An 18,593-nucleotide genomic window follows, 5' to 3' on the forward strand; every position below is an offset into this window, starting at 1 on the left:
AAGACTGTGGCGAGGCAGATGTAGAGATCTCCTAGTTAGGAACAAGAAAGGAGACAGAGAGAGAGGCAGAGGGAGAGAGAGGAAGAGAGGGGGAAAGACAGGGAGATAGAGAGATAGACACTCGGCTTTGTGCCTGCAACAAGCCACTAAAGGTGCATTTTTAATTAAATTTATACAAAATGTGTCAGTTTTATCTCTGGGTTTCAAACCTGACTCTTTTCTATCAAAGAGGAGTATTGATCTCCATTGCCCTGGAGCTACCTGACTGAATTAAATAGAATAAATAGAAGGAGGAGGACCTCACGGGCTCAGAAACAACGCAGAGAGGCAAAATCTAATGGCTCCACAGTCATTTGCTGCAATTAAAAAACAAAACCATTTAGAAAGCCTGTTAACACCTTGAAGTCAGGAAACTCTCACTTCAAAAAAAAAAAAAAGGCTCCAAACAGCTCCCAGGCAAAACATTTTAATTGCTCTAAATCCTTCCATCTTTGGCTGGCTTGGGTATCTGCATTTCCCTGTAACACCTCCCGCGCCCCCATCCACATCAGCCCCCCAACTCCCTGGTCATGTGCACTGAGGATCTCCCACTCCAGACACACACGTACGAGCCTAATGGGCTGGCTCGCTCCCTCATGAGGCAGCTTTCTGTGCGTCTCCCCGCCTCAGTCTCCTCATCTGTTAAAGGGGGATAATAACACATAGTTCATACACAGGGTTGTTGCCAGGACGAAATAAAGATATTAAAGCGCTTTGTGTGGGGGCGCCCGGGTAGCTCAGTCAGTTAGGCATCCACCTCTTGATTTCAGCTCAGGTCATGATCTCACGGTTCATGAGATCAAGCCCCACGTTGGGCTCCACACTGAGCATGGAGACTGCTCAAGATTCTCTCTCTCTTTGTGTGGAACAGAATACATACATAATAAGTGGTAACTTAAAACACGAAAGGTCCGCGCACAGAAAACGTCAGATTCTCCTGAAGGTGGGTGACTTCCCATAAAAGAGTACCATGGTACTCTTCACTTACCAGCATCTTCTTTTAGGATCTTACCCGTGTGTTTTCTTACTGGGGCTCTTACTATAGGACTCTGAATTGTGAGTCTTGGGCCCCATGACTTCCCCTTCTGTCTCCATGGCATCTAGAGGCGGACACGCCAATCACCGAAGGGCCCGCAGAGCAACCGACTGGCCACCAAGGTGATGGCCTGTTCTGTCTGGCTATCAAGGGCAAAAGAATCACATGGGATCTCAGCCAGGGCTGACTTCCTGTCACGTGGCCTGTGCAACTGGACAGAACCCTGTGCTTTGGAAAGGCCCCGGGCTTAGTCTAATGCTCTGCTGTCCTGCCTTGAAATTCTCACTAGTTTTTGAAGAAGGATCCCAGAATTTTCATTTTTCCCTAGCCCCTGAAAGTTAAACAGCTCATCCTGACCTCAGCACATCCCTGCCCTACCCCCACATGCTGCCTCTGTACTTATTTCTCCCAAGCACACCGCCGGTTGCTCAAAACCAAAGTGCCTTTACTTTTTCTCTTCCACTGCCTCTACCGGAACCCCCTTGCAGTCCCAGCACCCCCTAGGCTCAGTCCCTCACACCTCACATCTGTAATAGTTACCCCCTGCCCAAGTCTCTTCCTCCTCAGTCCATTCCCACCAAGGAACACTCGGGCCCGGCCGGCGTCCAGCGCGAATCTGACGTTGGCCCACTGACGCAGGGCTGCTCACGAGAGAGAGTGACCCCTGGAGCTTATTAGCAATTCAGATTCGTGGTCACCTACTGAATCAGAATCCCTGCGGTGGGGCCCAGTAATCTGCATTCCAACAGGCCCTCCCAGCGAGGGCCAGACTCCCCAAGGTTTGTGAAGCATGGTTTCTCAGGGGTACATACTAGTCATCGACCGTCCCTGCCTTCCCAGCCCTCAGACCCAATGTGGCCCTTCCTGGGACTCACACCGCTGCCCTCGGGCCCCTCTGGGAAATAGAAGGTCCAGGCCACAGAGCCGGTCACTCCTCCGCCCTATCAGGAGAACCCATCATTCCCATCTCCACGTGGCCAGTAGTGGGCTGACCAGGACTGCTTAATTAAACGGGGGAAAAGATCAGGTTAATGCCAGATAAGCAGGCAGGATTAAAACAGACAGAAAGAATGGACAAGGGGGAGCTGTCAGCACCCTGGCCAGTGAGAGTGATTATTAATAATGATAAGCAGGAGAATGGGAATAATAAAGGAATAATGAACTGGTCCTGAAAGTGACAGGAGATTGAATCTGATAGAAGGCGGCCTGGGTGCCTGCTGCCCTGGGGGTGGGGTGAGGCCCCGGGAGCTGAGTGTGCCATGGAGGCTCAGGGCTGGGGAAGGGACTTGCTTCTCGCCGGGAGGCCAAAGACCCAGGAGGCTGATCTGACCCGAGGCCCAATTAAACTTACGTGCACCCTCTTTCCTCCAGATGCGTACAGGTCTCAATGCCCTAAAGTACATCAAAACCCCCTGTGGCACTGCGCTTAAAATGCAGATTCCCGGGCCCACACCTGGCAATTCTGCTTCCCCAAGTCTAGGGATCCTGACTGCCCAGGTGCAGGTGGAAGCCAGGCATCTGTGTTTTGTGAGCCTCCCTGGGGGATCTGCCGCAGGTGGTCTGTGCACCGCGCTTTGAGGAACACGGATCTCATGCCAACCCGGAAAGAGGGGGCACGTCTCATGTTTGGATCGTTCCCAAAACGCATCTGGCAGCAGCTGCCAACGGATGGAGGGTAGGGGGGTAGGGGAGTGAACGGACGCCGTCTGCACAAGCTCTACGAAGCAGGGCAGAGGCAGGCCTGCGTGCAGGGAGGAAGCGCACACCAGAGTTGGCCTTACTTGTCAAGCCCTGGCCACCTGGCGCTGACACACACGAGCGTTGCCCTCTCCTTTGACCAGTGGTCACAAGCAAAACGTCCACGGAAGCCGGAGGGAGGAGGCAGGGACTGGGGCGGACAGGGCGGCCCACGCCCTGCCGTACTTCTTTAGTTAGCGCTTCAACTGTCAATGGCCTCGGCACTGCCGGGTCTTTCCCAAAAAGCAGAGGTCCGTGTGGTTTTCCTATGGCACCCTGGATTTTTCGAGATCGATCACTATACTAACACAAAAAGGGCAACAGAAGTGTTTCGGTCAGAGCGGTGAGTACAGGCTACAGCCTGTGAGCCAGCAGTGTGCAAGGTTCTTGAACAGAGTCAGGGTTTGGGGAAGGGCTTGTTTAAAATGCATATTCTCAGGTCTTCCCTGCCCAGACTCTAATCCGATGGGTTGGGGGCTCAGGAAGCTACATATCTGATAAGCTTTGTAGATGCTTCTGATGGAGGTGCTCCATGCCAGGTGACCGCCTCTGAGAAATCCTGCCTTGCAGATGTTCTCACTTTGCTTCTAGACTCGAGGAAAAACACTTTAAACAGCCCACTTAATGGAGGCCAGAAAGACAACCTGAGGTCCTTGTCTCCAAGGCAGAGCTCCCTATGGTGGGTGCTCCCATCGTGCGGCCAGTGGGCAGAGTCTCCTGGCACCGCTGTGGCACATTTATCAAGGGTTACTGAGAGAGCCCCCCGTTGGGGGACAGAACCTTGCTGTGCCCCCGGTCGGGAGGAGGCAGCGACAGAACGCTGGTGATGCACAACATAGGAATGGACACTACTCCCCTCCTTGGGTGCCTCATGAGCACAGAATGAGAAAGGCCTGGGTTCAAGCCTCAGTTTCTCTTACTACTGAAGTGGGCAGGATTTAGTACCCACCTCCTGGGAGTTGAGAAGATTGAGGGAGATGATGTACGGAAAGCATCTGGTACACTGCCTGAGATCTGGTAAGGGCATCCTAACCGTTAGATATTACTATTACTGGAGGCAGGGTGACAGGAACAAGGGCACACGGGTGACATGGACAATGCAGGGACTTAGCTCTTATTGAAACCAGGTACGAACTGTCACGGTGACAGGCACCTGATACCATGTCTGTCCACAGAGCACTCACCAGTGTTTTAAAAACAAATGAGGGGCGCCTGGGTGGCTCGGTCGGTGAGGCATCGGACTCTTGATTTGGGCTCAGGTCATGATCTCACGGTTCTGGAGATCGAGCCTGAGCTGACGGCGTAAAGCCTGCTTGGGATTCTGTCTCTCCTTCTCCCTTTGCCCCTCCCCTGCTGGCTCTCTCGGTCTCTCTCAAAAGTGTGTATTATGCTAAGCAAAATAAGTCAGTCAGAGAAAGATAAATATCATATGGTTTCACTCACATGTGGAATTTAAGGAACAAAACAGATGGGCATAGGGGAAGGGAAGAAAAAAATAAGATAAAAACAGAGAGGGAGGCAAACCATAAGAGACTCTTAAAGACAGAGAACAAACTGAGGGTTGCTGGAGGGGTGTTGGGTGGGGGGGGATGGGCTGGATGGGCGACGGGCATTGAGGAGGGCACTTGTTGGGATGAGCACTGGGTGTTGTCTGTAAGTGATGAATCACTAAATTCTACTCCTGAAACCGTTACTACACTGGATATTAACTAGCTTGGATTTAAATAAAATTAAAAAAAAAATCAACAAAACAAAACAGAAGGAATGAGGAAGAGAGAGGGAAGTTCTGCAATAGGTATTCTTAAGTAGAAAAAGCAAAATGTAGGCCATACTTGCAGAATGGTCCCAGTTACATAAATAAAACCAGGGTCTAGGTCTCTGTACATCCATGTGGAGATAAATGCACCGAGACGTTTGGCAGAATACCCCTTCGTCACCTGAGGGGAGGTCTGCGGAATGGATGGGGCAGGGCAGAGTGAAAGGGAATATTCGCTATATTTAGCTATATAGTTTTTAATTTCGTGAACGTATCTTCATTGTAGAAGATAATATTCTAAAATCGTGTTGGTAAACTTTTAAAGGAAAAAACACTTTTTTTTTTAAAGACCTGGCACCAAAGTTTTTCTATCCCTGCTCATCTCCCAGGTCAAAAGAACTACTGAATGCAGAAGAGGGCACGGCCTGCTCTCCCTGCGGTCAGATCTCCTTTAAACCATCTTGGGTTTTCAAGATTCTCTGCGTCCTTCCTTAGTCTGGGCTCAGCAAACCCACGCTTCTGTTAGACTGTCAAAACCGATTCCCGGATGCCTGTGTTTTCCTTCAAATTGGACCATCTGCTGTCCCCAGTAGTCAAATTTACTGGGTTTTCCTTTCATGGAGAATCAAAGTGCAGATAGGACGTAAAAGCTCGCTCTGGACTCTGAACAGTCCCCTGGTCGGGGGGCTCAGGGGCTAACTAAGGTGGTCTCTCCTTCCTGGCCTGGTTCTCAGGAATGACCACAGCCCAGGGGGTCGCTGCAAAAACCCGTCAGATGCTGTGGGGCAAACAGAAACTCTGCCAACTCGTGTTCCTAAGATGGTGTGGAGTGACAGGGAGAATTTTTTTTAAAGTCACGCTTACTGAGGTATAACTTATATACAATAAAAATCACCCTTTTCAGAGTGGATAGTTGATGAGTTTTACAAACATAAACAGACATGTAACCACCACCACAGTCAAGCTACGGAACATTTCCAGCAGCCCCAGAAGTTCCCTCCTGTCCTCTGCCACCAAACCCCACCCGCTCTGCCCCACCCAGGTTTTGGTTTTGAGTTTGTTTTAGTCTGTTCCCTATTCAAAGAGCTAAGCTATTTTTTTTCTCTTTACTTAGCCTTCCCTACTAAGTATTATCGCTGTCGTCTATGCCCTGTGAGGCATCTTTTCCGTCAGGTCTCTGATTCATCGTCTTTGTCCTTGAAACTGCAAGAACACCTTGGCCGGCCCTGCGCCACCCACTCGGCTTCCAGAGCGACAGCCTGGCCCTTCGCAAGCCCGCAGCAGCCTCCCCTCTGCCAGCAGAGAACGCATCACCCGTACCGCCGTACGGCAGAGGGGGCTTGGCCACCCGGCCCCGCGCTGCCGAGGTCTGGGGTACAGTTGCCCAAACTCCATCTCTTTTCCCACCTTCAGCGGGGATGCCGCCAGATCCCGACGGGCAACATGTAGTTCTCTAGACGGCACAGCCTCGTCTCCTAGAAGGCCCGGTATGCCATGACGTCCCTGTTCTCTGCCTCTAAAGCCACCAACAGAGGCCCTTCCTGCCCGCCCTCAGCAAAACAAAAAGGGGCGGGGGGAGCTGTTTCCTTTCCCTGCTGCAAGGAAACCGAATTCTTTTGGCCAAGTGCCTGCCAGGCTTACCCAGGTGGATTAGTTTCCAAGTTGGCACTTACACGAGTGACAGAGGACTCTACCTCTGGCCAACCTTCTATCCCTCTGCGGGATCCCACACTCCAGCTGACCCGCTGGAGCCCATGAGGCATGTGGCTTTGGAGGAGAAGCCATACTCCTTAGGAGCGGCCACCTCTCCGCCCTGCCCAGGAGTCTGCCCGCCCCGTCTAGCAGGACCACCCCAGGCCCACTGTTTGGATCCTCAAGGAAGCGGGCGCCAGGTCATTAGTGCCTGTGAGAGATACGGGGTGGGGGAGGAGGAGCAGGAGGAATAAGAAAACCTACAGGGGGTGGTGAAGGTGTGTCACCAGTGGGATGAGAGGCGGAAGGAAGGAGGGCCGGGTAGTGAGAGTCACAGACCATGGTGCAGCTTTGAGAAAGTCCTAGCCAGCCCCAGGGAGAGTTCTGGAGGAAGGATGGCCCGAGAGGAGTGTTCTGCCGGCCAGGAATGGCTTTGCCGCCACGGGCTTTAGTAACTGGCTGGGTGCTGCCTAGACACTGGGGCAGACCCTGAAGGCTGCATCGCTGGAGGCTGTCCGCCACGTCCTCTCTCTTGAAGGGTGAGCTGAAGGGTGCGCCCTCGGGGCTGTCCCTCCTCCCGAGCACCGCACGGAGACCCTCCTGGCTGACTGATGTGGGCGCCCTCCTGCCCAAAAGCCCGAAACTCAGACACGCGATCTGCGCCCTCAGCTGCCCACGTCCTCCTAACGCCTCAGCGGGGTGCTTGAGGCGCTGGTGGCTGCTATAGAAAGAAGGCACACACCTTCTCCCTTTCTTGACTGCCGAGCTGGACCCTCTTCCAGAGCAGACACCGTTAGCTCCAGGGCAGAGTTGAACCGGTTCAGGAGAGGGCAAATGGCTAACCAGGTTCTGGCCCAGGAAATGTCCCAGGACTCTGCTCAAACTCGAGTCAGAGCCATGCTGGACACAGGGTCAGGATTCCTGCTCAGAGGGGAATAAGCTCACGACAGGCGAACTGGGTCTTCTCCGGAACGTACGTGATTTTAGGTCACACGTCAGCCAGAGGGTCCTGGTTACCGACAAAGGACACGGCCTGCAAGTCAGGACTCAGGTTCCAGTCTTAGAACATGACCTTGTGCAAGGGCTCTTGAGGAACAGAATTCTCACTGGTGAGGGGGAGGGTCGGGCAGGGGTCTCACAGTCAATGCCTGTAGCGGCCGGTTCGAAATGTCAGTGGGGGGACATGCTGAACCGCCCCAACCTAGAGGAGCTGTCGTCTCTTTGCTCGAGCCAATCACCACCATAGGAGCCGTGGCTCCAGATCCCCTAATTTCCTCAGAGAAGCCGGAAATCTGGGTATAATGTGAAACCAACCTTCCTTCTTCCTTCCTTCCTTCCTTCCTTCCTTCCTTCCTTCCTTCCTTCCTTCCTTCCTTTTTTTTATGTTTATTTATTTTTGAGAGAGAGAGAGAGAGAGAGAGTCAGAGTGCAAGCAGGGGAGGGGCAGACAGAGAGGGAGACACAGAATCCGAAACAGGCTCCAGGCTCTGAGCTGTCAGCACAGAGCCCGAAGCGGGCTCGAACGCACAAACCGTGAGATCATGACCTGAGCCGAAGTCAGACGCTTAACCGGCTGAGCCACCCGGGCGCCCGAAACCTTTCCATTTTTAATGCTGATAATTAACTAAACAATTTAAGAAGTGTGTAGGCCAAATCAAATGTCCTATGGCTCAAGGTCAGCCGAGAGGCCTCCAGTTCATGGCTTTGGGGGAGATGCCCGCGTAGGTCCTCTCAGTGACTTCCTGTCAGGGACAACAAGGCACCGCTGACTGTCCCTAGGTGTGATCAGAACTAACCTTCGTTGAGTGCTCACTTCTTGCCAGACACCTGACGCGTAGCAGGTCGTTTGCTCAGCCCAGAGCCGATGAGGCTGTAGTCACTTTCTACCTCACTCTACAGACGAGGAAACCATCGCGCAGAGAGGTGTGGGAATGTGCAGGTACAGCATGGGAGAGCAGAAATGCGAACGCGGCATCGTCTGCATTCTTAGCCCCCGTGTCCTCTGCCCTGCTTCCTCTCGGGTGATCACGGACTCCCGAGGGACGCTTTGCAGGCAGCAGCCCCAAGAGCATCCAGGGGGATTCCGCGACTGGTACTTAGGAGGGCGTCCCAAGATCTCTGCCTTGTGTCCACCCAGGGCTGTGGCTCCCCCTGGCCCTGCTTCACCAGGGGTGCTCCCTTACATCAGACCTCCAGCCGGCTGGCAGGTGGAATCCACCGCAGCCGAGATCTGGAAGAGACGGTTTTGCAGGACTCTCACTGGTCTTTTCTCAGCCCCTTCACAGCCAGGTGCTTTCTTGCGGAGGGGACCCCCTCCTCCCCAGGGCAGTGCTGCCTGCTGCAGCTGTAGCAGATGTTCCTGGGCGTGCTGGCCAGCCACCGTTCTGCGGGAGCCAAGAGCCCCAGCAGCCTGGGAATTCTGGGCTAATGCTCAGCCCTGGCATGGTCCCCTCTCTCGCTGACCCCTCCGGTCCAGGCCACCACGACAGATGCCGGGAACATATGCCGGGAATTAATTCACTGCGTCACAGCCGCAAGAGGGACGGCCGCTTCCTCCGTCTGGTTCCACCACCCCTGCTTTCTGATTTCTACCTCGCCAGAAGAAAAGTCCGACTTTTCCCCCCTCGCTTGCTCCTAAGTCCCCTCCACCAGGCTTTCTCTTCAGTACTCTGAGCCCACTGCCAAACTCCTGGAGAAGCCCCTCCTTGCCCGCAACTCAAAGAGCATCAGAGGACCGAGAAGAAGCCCAGAGTCGCTCTTTCCAGCTTTTTGTCTCCAGATAGCTTATGTCTTAGCTTATGTGCTGGAACTGATGAGTGCTGTCTTCCCCTTTTCTGAAGGGAGGTTCGTCTCTCTCTTTCAGGAGCCAGAATCTTGCCACCCGTCCGGTCTTCCCTTACGTCTAACTCAAATCACTGTTACTACAATTGATTTTCTGCATAGCACCACGCAGCTGAACTTTGGGAGCATGTGGGTGTTGTTATTTGTCGTGTTCATTCTGTCCTCTAAGGAGGGGTTGGCAGGCTTTTTCTGTAAAGAGCCAGACAGTAAATATTTCAGGCTCTGTGGGCCACATGGTCTCTGTCGCAACTAAGTTCTGCGATCGTGGCACAGAGGCAGCCATGGACAATATGTAAACGAAAGAGCATGGCTGTGCTCCAGGAAAACTTTTATAAGAACAGCGGCAGCTGGATTTGGCCCGTGGGCTGCGGTTTGCGGACCCTGCTCTAAGCAAACCAACCCCACCTCTGTACTTCTCGGTGGACATACGAAGCTCCCTCTGTCCCCATTTTCATCTGCACTTTGCAATGGATGGCTTGGGGTTCTTCCACTCTTCTGGAGAGCCTCTGTGGTTTTCAGAGCCAGTGCTTTGAAAACACAGATGAGACCTATCTATTTCTCTACTAGTTTGTGAGCCCCTTGGGGTCGGGACCACGTCATATTTGACGTGGAACTCTTGGAGTGCGCGAGGGGCTCCATAGAAACTCAAACAACACCCCTTCTTATCCTGAACAGACAGATGAGCTCTTCACTCTCAAAACCGAGATAAGTTCAATGACAGGAGGGAAGGAAGGAAGGAAGGAAGGAAGGAAGGAAGGAAGGAAGGAAGGAAGGAAGGAAGGATGGAAGGAAGGAAGGAGCAGATTGCACCTCCTATAAACTGAACTACCACCTTTGAAAAACTTAAGCGGTACCTGGGTGACTCAGCCGGCTAAGTGCCCCACTTTGGCTCAGGTCATGAACCCATGGTTTGTGAATTCGAGCCCCATGTCAGGCTCTGTGCTGACAGTTCAGAGCCTGGAGCCTGCTTTGAATTCTGTATCTCCCTCTCTCTCTGCCCCTCCCTTGCTCACACTCTGTCTCACTCAAAAATAAAAAGAAGCTAAAAAAATTTTTTTTAAAAACTTAAGGAAAAATTACAAGAAAAAAATTGAGTACTTTATTAATCCTGATACCCTAAAGCACTGAAAAACAAACAAACAAAACAAAACTGATGCCCTGAAATCCAGTTTGGCAGTTTCTTAAAAAGTTAAACGTAAATAATTCTGAAACTATTTTGTTTGCCCTTTCACATTTTTTGAGATTTTACATAAAGTATGTAAAGAAACAGAAAAAAAAAAAAAAAGTTAAACAGCATAGACCCAGTAATTTTGCTCCTAGGAATCTACCTAAGAGAAATGAAACCAGGGGTCCACAAAAAGACATGTACTTGGATGTCCACAGGGGCATCATTGATCATAGCCCCAAACTGGAAACAGGACAAAAGCCCATCAACTGCTGAATGGATAAGCACAGTGTGGTGTGAACCCCTACAATGGGACACCGTTCAACAATCAAAAGAACAAACCACTGACACGTGCTATGACGTGCATGGACCGTGAAAACCTGTGAAGTGAAAGCAGCCCCGCATCATATCCATTTAAATGCAATTTCCAGAAACGACAAATTGACAGGGTCAGAAAGCAGACGAGTGGTTGCCTTAGGGCTGGGAGCGGGAGCAGGGATGTACCGTAAACAGACAGGAGGGAACGTTGTAGGGTGATGAACGTCAGGACGATGGTGATGGCGGCACCGCTTTGTAAATTTACTAAAATCAATGGGTTGTGTGCTTTCAGTGGGTGACTTTTAAGGCGTGCATATTGTACCTTAATAAAGTTGCTACAAAAACAAAAGACCTTGGTGGCAAACCATTCTGGTAGCAGGAGAGGAAATGAAGGTGATATCCCCTAGCAAAATGCACTGTCGTTGCAATAAAACATCCAATGCGACTTAACCTATGTTCATTTTTCTCTTTTCTTTTTTTAAAAAAAAATTGTCTATTTTGGGGGAGAGAGAGAGAGAGAGACAGCACAAGCCAGGGAGGGGCAGAGAGAAGGAGAGACGGAATCCCAAGCAGGGTCCACGCCATTAGCTCAGAGCCTGATGTGGGGCTTGAACCCATGAACCGTGAGATCATGACCTGAACCGAGATCAAGAGTCAGAAGGTCAACTATGCTCCCAAGCTCCCCTACCTATGTTCGCTCTTTGAGCCCGTCCAGTTCTAAACTCGAAGAGTAGTCAGCTTTAACTGGGCAATCACGATCCTACGAGGATAGTGCTAGCATCGCGCCCATTTTACAGATGAGAAAACAGGATCAGAATAGGAAAGCACCTCACTCAAGGACCCACAGCCACCAGTGGGAGAGCTGGGACGGGAACCCAGGCTGATTCTGGAATCTGTGTCCTTTGCTCCTGTGCCCTATCCCTTCCCCCACCCCGCCCCCGCCCCTCCCCAGCTATTCACACCCCCAATGGCTCTTTGGCCCTAGGAGAGAAGCACAGCACTGCTTGGACAAGCCGAGCCAGGATGCTCACCTTCCTCAGCTCACTGTAGCAAACACTACCTTTCATTCAGGTCTGCAGGGCCAACGCTGCAAGGAGCCGCCCTAACCACTAAGCAAGAAAGGCCCTGATTTACGGAAGCCACACATTTCGGTCAGGCAACACCGAGCAGGCACCAGCATCAGTTTCTGTCTGCAGCACACGGTTCCTAAAGCCTGTCTGGAGTGCGCTGGGGTTCAGCAAATGCGAGCCAACAATCAGGGACAGAGATGACCTCAGGTTCAGCGACAGGCCTGCCCACGTGGATTTCTTGCTTGGACTTTTCATCGGCGCTGCAAGTTTCCAGGGCGTGTTCCACGCAGGGGTCTGTGCCGTGGGGTCCACTCCTTCCAGTGACACGAGCATTCCCAGGCCTCCTCGGCCTCATTCCGTGGCAGACAGAGCTCATGGTTTCCCTCTCTCTCAACGTAGCAAGAACTGTCCTGCTTTTTCCAGGCAGAGGCACCAACAGGCCACACAGCAGCTTGAGTTTCCCAAAGGCTGCCCGGCGAGGCCGAGGAGACCTGGAAATGCTCGTGGCACTGGAGGGAGTGGACCCCACGCCCCCTGATGCCCTCTCTGCGATACGCCCAGGCTCCGGGTGCAGCCAGACAGGACATCTGCTCTCCCCTTGCCCCCCCCCCCCACCCCATGCACGCTGACCTGCCAGCGTCTGGTCTGCACATACTGTCCTCTCTGCTCAGAACACTGTGCAGTCTTGTCATCCACTTACCAGTCTTGTCATCCCTTCGCCTTCTTCAGGTCTTTGCTCAAATGTCACCTTCTCAGTGAGGCTTCCCCTAACTACTCCATTTAAAATGTATAACTCCTGGGGCACCTGGGTGGCTCAGTCGGTTGAGCATCCGACCCGACTTCGGCGCCGGTCATGATCTCACGGCTCGTGAGCTCGAGCCCCACATCAGGCTCTGTGCTGAGAGCTCAGAGCCTGGAGCCTGCTTCAGATTCTGTGTCTCCCTCTCTCTCTCCCTCCTCTGCTCGCACTCAGTCTCCCTCTCTCTCTCTCAAAAGTAAACATTAAAAAATTAAAAAAAAAAATCGTAACTCCTGATCCCAGCTTGAATTTTCTGCATCTATCACCATCTGACAGGCCATGTGTTTGATGTATTTGTCCATCCCCCCCGCCCCCCCAGCAGAGGGAAGGGAGTGTGGCTTACCTAGTTCTCTGGCTGCAGCACCTACGACAGAGCCTGGCTAAACAGCAATCCAGATCTCACGAAGGAACAAACTCCCCCACCAGGGCCCGGCCCGCGAATAGCATCTCTGCAGCTACCACCCAATGCCAAAGATGCCAGGGGAGATTTTGTCAGAGACCAGCTGACGCTTCTCAGCTGCCCGGGGGGGGGCCGGGAGCCCACCGAGGTGCCCCATGAAGGAGGCAGCGTCCCTAGGACCCGTTCCGCGCCTCCCCGACGCGCCTGCAGAAAACCACACCGTGGGTACCTGTAGACGCTTGTCCGTTCTGTCACACCTCTCGAGCCCTCTTCTAGGGAGGCTGGGCCGGGCGACACTGCTGGTTGGAACATAAGGAAGATATCTCAGAAGTCGGGTAAGAACTAGGTCGTTCCCCAGGACCCCTGAAATGCTGTGTAAAGGACGAAGCCGACAGGTGACAGGAGACTTGGCCACATGTGGCCTGCACGTGACTCTCAGCCGGGCTCAGCTCATATGACTTAGAGCTGTTCCCCACCCAGGTCGTCTGTACCTTCCTGGGGCCGGGACTCTGCAGCTCAGCCGTGTTGAGAGGCTTCGCCCCCCCAGGCCGGACAGAAGCCCTCTGCCCTGTGCTCACTCCACCGAAAGAAGGGATGCCTGGCGTGGGGGGCGGGGCTTGGTCAGCACGCTGCGAATTCGGCCTGCTGGAAATTCGAGGACGTTCCCAAGCTGGAGGCGGCAGAAGATTCCTTTTAACACAAGTGTTTAAAGTACAGAGGTGTCAGAGAACTTGGTTTTGAGTTCCAGCGCCGCCACTAAGTAGCTGGATTATCTTGGGCAATCTCTTTACCTCTCTGAGCCTCGGTTTCCTTATCTGTAAAGTGGGATAACAAACATTCTGTGCTTCACTGGGTGGTTGTCAGGATTAAGCTAGATGATTCGTACGTGCTGAACCCCGTGCCTGGCACCTGGTGAGGGCTCATGACGCGTTAGACCTTGCTGCCACTGCAATCGTAAAATAAAGGGAGGAAGGATGTCGACCCCTAGCCGTTGGCTCAGGCTGGCCACAGACCTCCAAGGTTATCAGAGTCCCGAGGCGGCTGAATTTGCTAGTAATTAAGGTACTAGAAAGACCTTTCTCCTTTGGGTTTCAGAATGGTGCTCAAGAAAAACAAGCTTGGACACAAAGTTCTCAGTGACCATGGGAATTATTCCAAAGAGGGGCTGGCCGGGCTAAACGTGTGACTCTGGAAGAGGAGGAAGAGGGGCCCCAAAGCCACTAAATCCCTGAGTTTATAATTAACAGCCACACAGTCTCTTTGCTGGCTCTGGAGCCCTCGTGGCTCACTGGGGAAGGGCACTAGTAGTCATACAAAAATAACCCCCCAGTGGGTTTTTGAAGTGTTGAGCCTCTTTGTTTTACTGAATTTTAATGAAGGGCTTTCCAGGCTGGATGAGAGCAGCACTCGAGCTCCCCGTGGCCGTGGCCGAGGAGCAGGGCTTAGTCAGCGGCTGCCAGCCTGCATGGGCCTGATCCAAGGTGGCATCTAGGGGAGGCGGGCAGGGAGACGTCCCTGTCCTCAGATGAGAGGTCTTGGGGGAGAAAGAGAGAAAAACAAAAACAAAAGATGTCTCTGTTTAGAAAGAGGGCTGGGCTCTGCTCCAGATGTCGGCATGGTTTGCAAACAGGCAGCGATGATGCTTCGGGGGGCAGTGGAGACGAGCGGCTAGTATCTGAAAGGTCAGAGGGGGTCCCAGGCTCCCCGAGAGAGAGCATTCTGTGGGATGCTCGGAGCGGCCAAGCCGGCCGCTTCTAATGAGAGCTAGCATCGAGGCTCTGGGAGCCCGTGGCGGAAAGGAAGGGCATGCCTGGGGAGCCCTGGGCATGGGCTGCAAGAAGAAAGGAGAAGGGGGGGTGCTGTGAGAATAGCTCCCAAGTCCCGCTGTGAGGAATGGGTTGCCTTAGCGCGCCCACTTTTTGCCGTCTCCTCAGCCAAGCTGCCCGACAGCATGAAGGAGACAGTAAAATTTCACTAACGTAACTGAACGTCCGCAGTAAGAAAGGCGTCCTGCCAGGCCCTCCCCGGACCCCGGCAGGTAGTGGCTTGCAGCCTCCCATACCCCTGCTTCCAGGTGCTTCCAAGTAGACAGGTGCTCCCGGGAAATGCTGTGGCCTCTGTGAACCGAACACTTTCTAGAAGGGGCGCCATTCCTCTCCCCCTGAGTCTAGCTTTCCCTCATGCTCTTCAACAGCGGGGAGCAAACCCGTCAGACTGTTTAAAAGCTGCCCTCCTTCACTCTTGACGAATCTTTCCAAGAGGCTGCTGGAAAGAAAAGGAAGAGATGGCCACAGCATAAAGCAATTTATTACACTTGAATGATCCAACATGGTCTACTGAAAATAAGCATTTTTATTACAAAATATTCCGTACAAAAATGCTCAGCTACCAGCAAGCTTCTTCAGCTGTAGGCTTATCGCGTTTTTTCAAGTCCGAAGCAGAAATTACTCTGTGCGGGGACAGCAGTCTGCTGACCGCCTAGGGCTCAGGTGTGCGTGGGCTGTCCCACGGGGTCCTCCTTCTCCGCCTGCAGCAGGTCCCATTCGGTGAGGAGCTCTGAGGACACCTCGGTGTACAGACGGTCCCAGTCCCAGCTGACGTCATCCTGCCCGGAGAGGCAGCGCTGGGTAAGATGAAGGCAGAAGGCCTTTCCCCGCGGTCACAGCCGACCTCCCCCACCCTTCGGCCTCGGGGAGGCAGAGCTCACGCTGGGGAGCCGGCTGGTCGTAGGGATGACGCAGCCCACAGGAAGGAGCTTCTGCTGCTACTGACCTCTCGGACTTCGTGCTCTGGCGCCAGGACTTTGGTGAGGAGCTTCAGGTCAATCTCTCCATCCTGTGGATGCAAGGATGCAAACAAACGAGCAAGCAAACAAACCGGCTTGTGTTTCCCCGGGGCGGGGGGGGAGGTTGGCGGGGGGGCGCTCCGGACACCTATGTCTTGCAAAGTGAGGAGGGTCAGGTTGTGTGTGGTGGAAGTTCCCAAACCGAGACCTGCAGAAATGCCTTAAAAAGAGGAAAACTGTGAGTGGACCTCGTAGCCACTGAGGAATGAGGGAATGCCACAGCATCCTACAGGTTGGACATTCTTTGCAGGAAGGTCAACACCAAGAGGGCAGGGCGTGACAGTGCCGGATCTATAGGGCCGCGGTACCTCCTGATGCTGGGGGGCCCCCATGGAAGCAGGTGGGAGCCTGGCCCCGGGACACACTGGGACAGGTCGGGCCCAGGGATGCCGTAATACCCGAGGGGAATGCCTCCGGCAAAGAGACTGTCGCCAGGAGGCCCCAGAGACCCACGGAGGAGATGAGGCCCGGAGCCCGCCCCTCTGTGCAAAAGCTGCCGCACTCACCAAGGTCTGAAAGGCTGAGTACTTCATGAGGTCATTGTCCAGGTCACGGTAGGTCATCACCCGGTTGACCTGGATGCTGCAGGAAAGAGAAAAGGTGAGGAGGAATCCCAGGCAGGATGGGTTCCAGGCGGGCTGCCGGGCCACCATCCCCAGAGCCTCCCGGGCAGCGAGGAAGGACCAAAGTGGGAAGAATATGCCTAGTAACACGGGAACCCAGGCAGGAACCCATCACCAGCAACTTCCCGTCTCCACTCGGGGCGGGGGGGGGGGGGGAGCAGCCCCGCTGTACGCGGTATTGGGCATGTGTTCATTCACATGCTCTCCGCCTCCCGCCAACTCCACACCTAATGTAACGTACCTGGGGGGGGCTGCCACCTGCAAAGCGAAGTCTTCTTCCTGTACTTCTTCCAGATCCGGAATAACAGGAATATCTGCAACGAGAGGAGGAGAAAGCACTGTGAATAGGGAGGGATCTCGCCCGCTTCTCCGTGTATTTACCACCTTCAACGTGCCAGTGGGGGGTAGGACGGATACTCAGACACAGTCTCTGGCCTCCGGGGTCCCCATCTAGGGCTGTGGTACTGAACTAGAGGTATGCCTGAAACCAAAGGTGGGCTGCAACCGTTTCCGAATCCCAGGCGTTACCCCAGCCACCTGCTGGATTAGAACCTCCTGGGCGGGGCTCAGGATTCTGTACTTTTTCCTAAGATTTCTTCGGTGATCCTGCTGTACGCTCCAGGTTAGGAGCCCTTGGAGTGGCCCTCCCAATGAGAAATGTAAAGAAATGGGAAGAGAGTCCCCGACTGTACTTGGGGAAATTTACATTGGAGGAGCCGGAGAATGAGCCACCTCATGACCGAGGTCCACCCGTGCATTAGCTCGTCGTAATCCCTGCAATCATCACGGCCGTCATGGCCCTGAGCCTGACTCTGAAGGACATTTCACACCTAATGAGATGAAGTGGTTCCCCAGCGGTGTCCCTGGGCTCAGTCTTGCCAGGTCTGATATAATAAAGAATGCCGATTCTAACGATGACACGTCTCTTGCCGGGTCATGGAGATTTCCCTTCTTCAAACTGTACATGTGAGTCAGACGTCCAGACACAGGAGGGGACAGACATCTCGTTCATTAGTCCAACAGAGTCACGCGAGCAGAGAGGCCGAGAGAAGCAGAGAAGCAAGTGGCGACTTCCCCCAAACAGCCCCTCTTGTCACGGGGACAACCTAATGCCCTAAAGAAGTATTTCCTTTTCCAAATGAGCATCACTGACTGGTTGAGGGGTTTTCTTTGTTTCAACCGGTCGGAGAGAAAAAGAGAGGGGGCAGAAAAAAAGGCCAAGTGGAGAGATACCATCCTAGAATTCCCAATCCAACCACAAACATCAGGAGGAAAAAGCCCAGTGAAGACTGAATAGTGAAGAAACTCTTTGTTTTTGCTTCCATGGACTAAATTCAATTTTATTTCGTTAAAAAAATTTTTTTAATGTTTATTTATTGTTGAGAGAGACAGAGCATGAGTTGGGAAGGGGCAGAGAGAGAGGGCGACACAGAATCCGAAGCAGGCTCCAGGCTCTGAGCTGTCAGTGCAGAGCCCGACGCGGGGCTCGAACCCACGATCTGTGAGATCACGACCTGAGCTGAAGTCGGACGCTTACCCACCGAGCCACCCAGGCGCCCCCTATTTAATTTTTAAATATGTTTTTTTTTAACATTTATTCATTTTTGAGGGACAGAGAAAGGCAGGGTATGAGTGGGGAAGGGGCAGAGGGAGAGGGAGACACAGAATCTGAAGCAGGCTCCAGGCTCTGAGCTGTCAGCACAGAGCCCGACGCAGGGCTCGAACTCACAAACTGCGAGATCATGACCTGAGCTGAAGTCGGACACTCAACCGACTGAGCCACCCAGGCCCCCCCCCCAATTTAATTTTTAAAAGACATGCAGAGTCATTCCAAGAACAGCTGGGAAGACCCTTCTGCCACTTTCAGACTATTCATTATTCAGACTTTGCAACTGCTCTGGTCCAGCTAAGCCTGAGTATATAAATGCCAACTCTGAGCCTGGTGTCTTTATTATGGCCTCCGACTGCAGAGCTACAGATGCCGTACCTGGAAAGAGAGGGAGGAGGTAGGCAAGGGAGAGACGGAGACACAGAAAATAAGACCGAGAGTTAAAGGCAGTGATTAAAAGAATCAAAAGGGCTTAAGAAAAGGAATGGCTGAGAGGGGAAATAAAGAACATTCACACACCACCCCCAAAATAACGACCCACGTTCGGCAAGTCCTCTGTCCAGAAAGCAGCTGTAGAGGGCTTAGATTCTGTCTCTCCATCCTGCTGAAGAATTAGACATGGAGTCCTCTAAGATTCTACCTCTTATGCTAATAGGAATTTTG

The 18,593-nt window shown here is 53.0% G+C and overlaps 1 protein-coding gene across 1 annotated transcript in view; it reads right to left on the reverse strand.

The window, feature by feature from the left end:
* Window positions 1-15,182: 15,182 nt before the first annotated feature.
* Window positions 15,183-18,593, reverse strand: part of IFT43 (intraflagellar transport 43) — an 81,552-nt gene continuing 78,141 nt past the window's right edge. Inside the window, exons 6-9 of the mRNA XM_047079810.1 lie at window positions 16,563-16,635; window positions 16,205-16,280; window positions 15,626-15,688; window positions 15,183-15,458 (exon numbers count right to left, since the gene is read on the reverse strand). Of these exons, the coding sequence (XP_046935766.1) occupies window positions 15,339-15,458; window positions 15,626-15,688; window positions 16,205-16,280; window positions 16,563-16,635 (332 nt within the window). The 3' untranslated portion in view covers window positions 15,183-15,338. The remainder of the gene's footprint in view (window positions 15,459-15,625; window positions 15,689-16,204; window positions 16,281-16,562; window positions 16,636-18,593) is intronic.

Source organism: Lynx rufus, unplaced genomic scaffold, assembly GCF_022079265.1.
Source record: "Lynx rufus isolate CCGP_SWC_20201006 ecotype Redwood Valley unplaced genomic scaffold, mLynRuf1.p SCAF_17, whole genome shotgun sequence".
Taxonomy (NCBI): domain Eukaryota; kingdom Metazoa; phylum Chordata; class Mammalia; order Carnivora; family Felidae; genus Lynx; species Lynx rufus.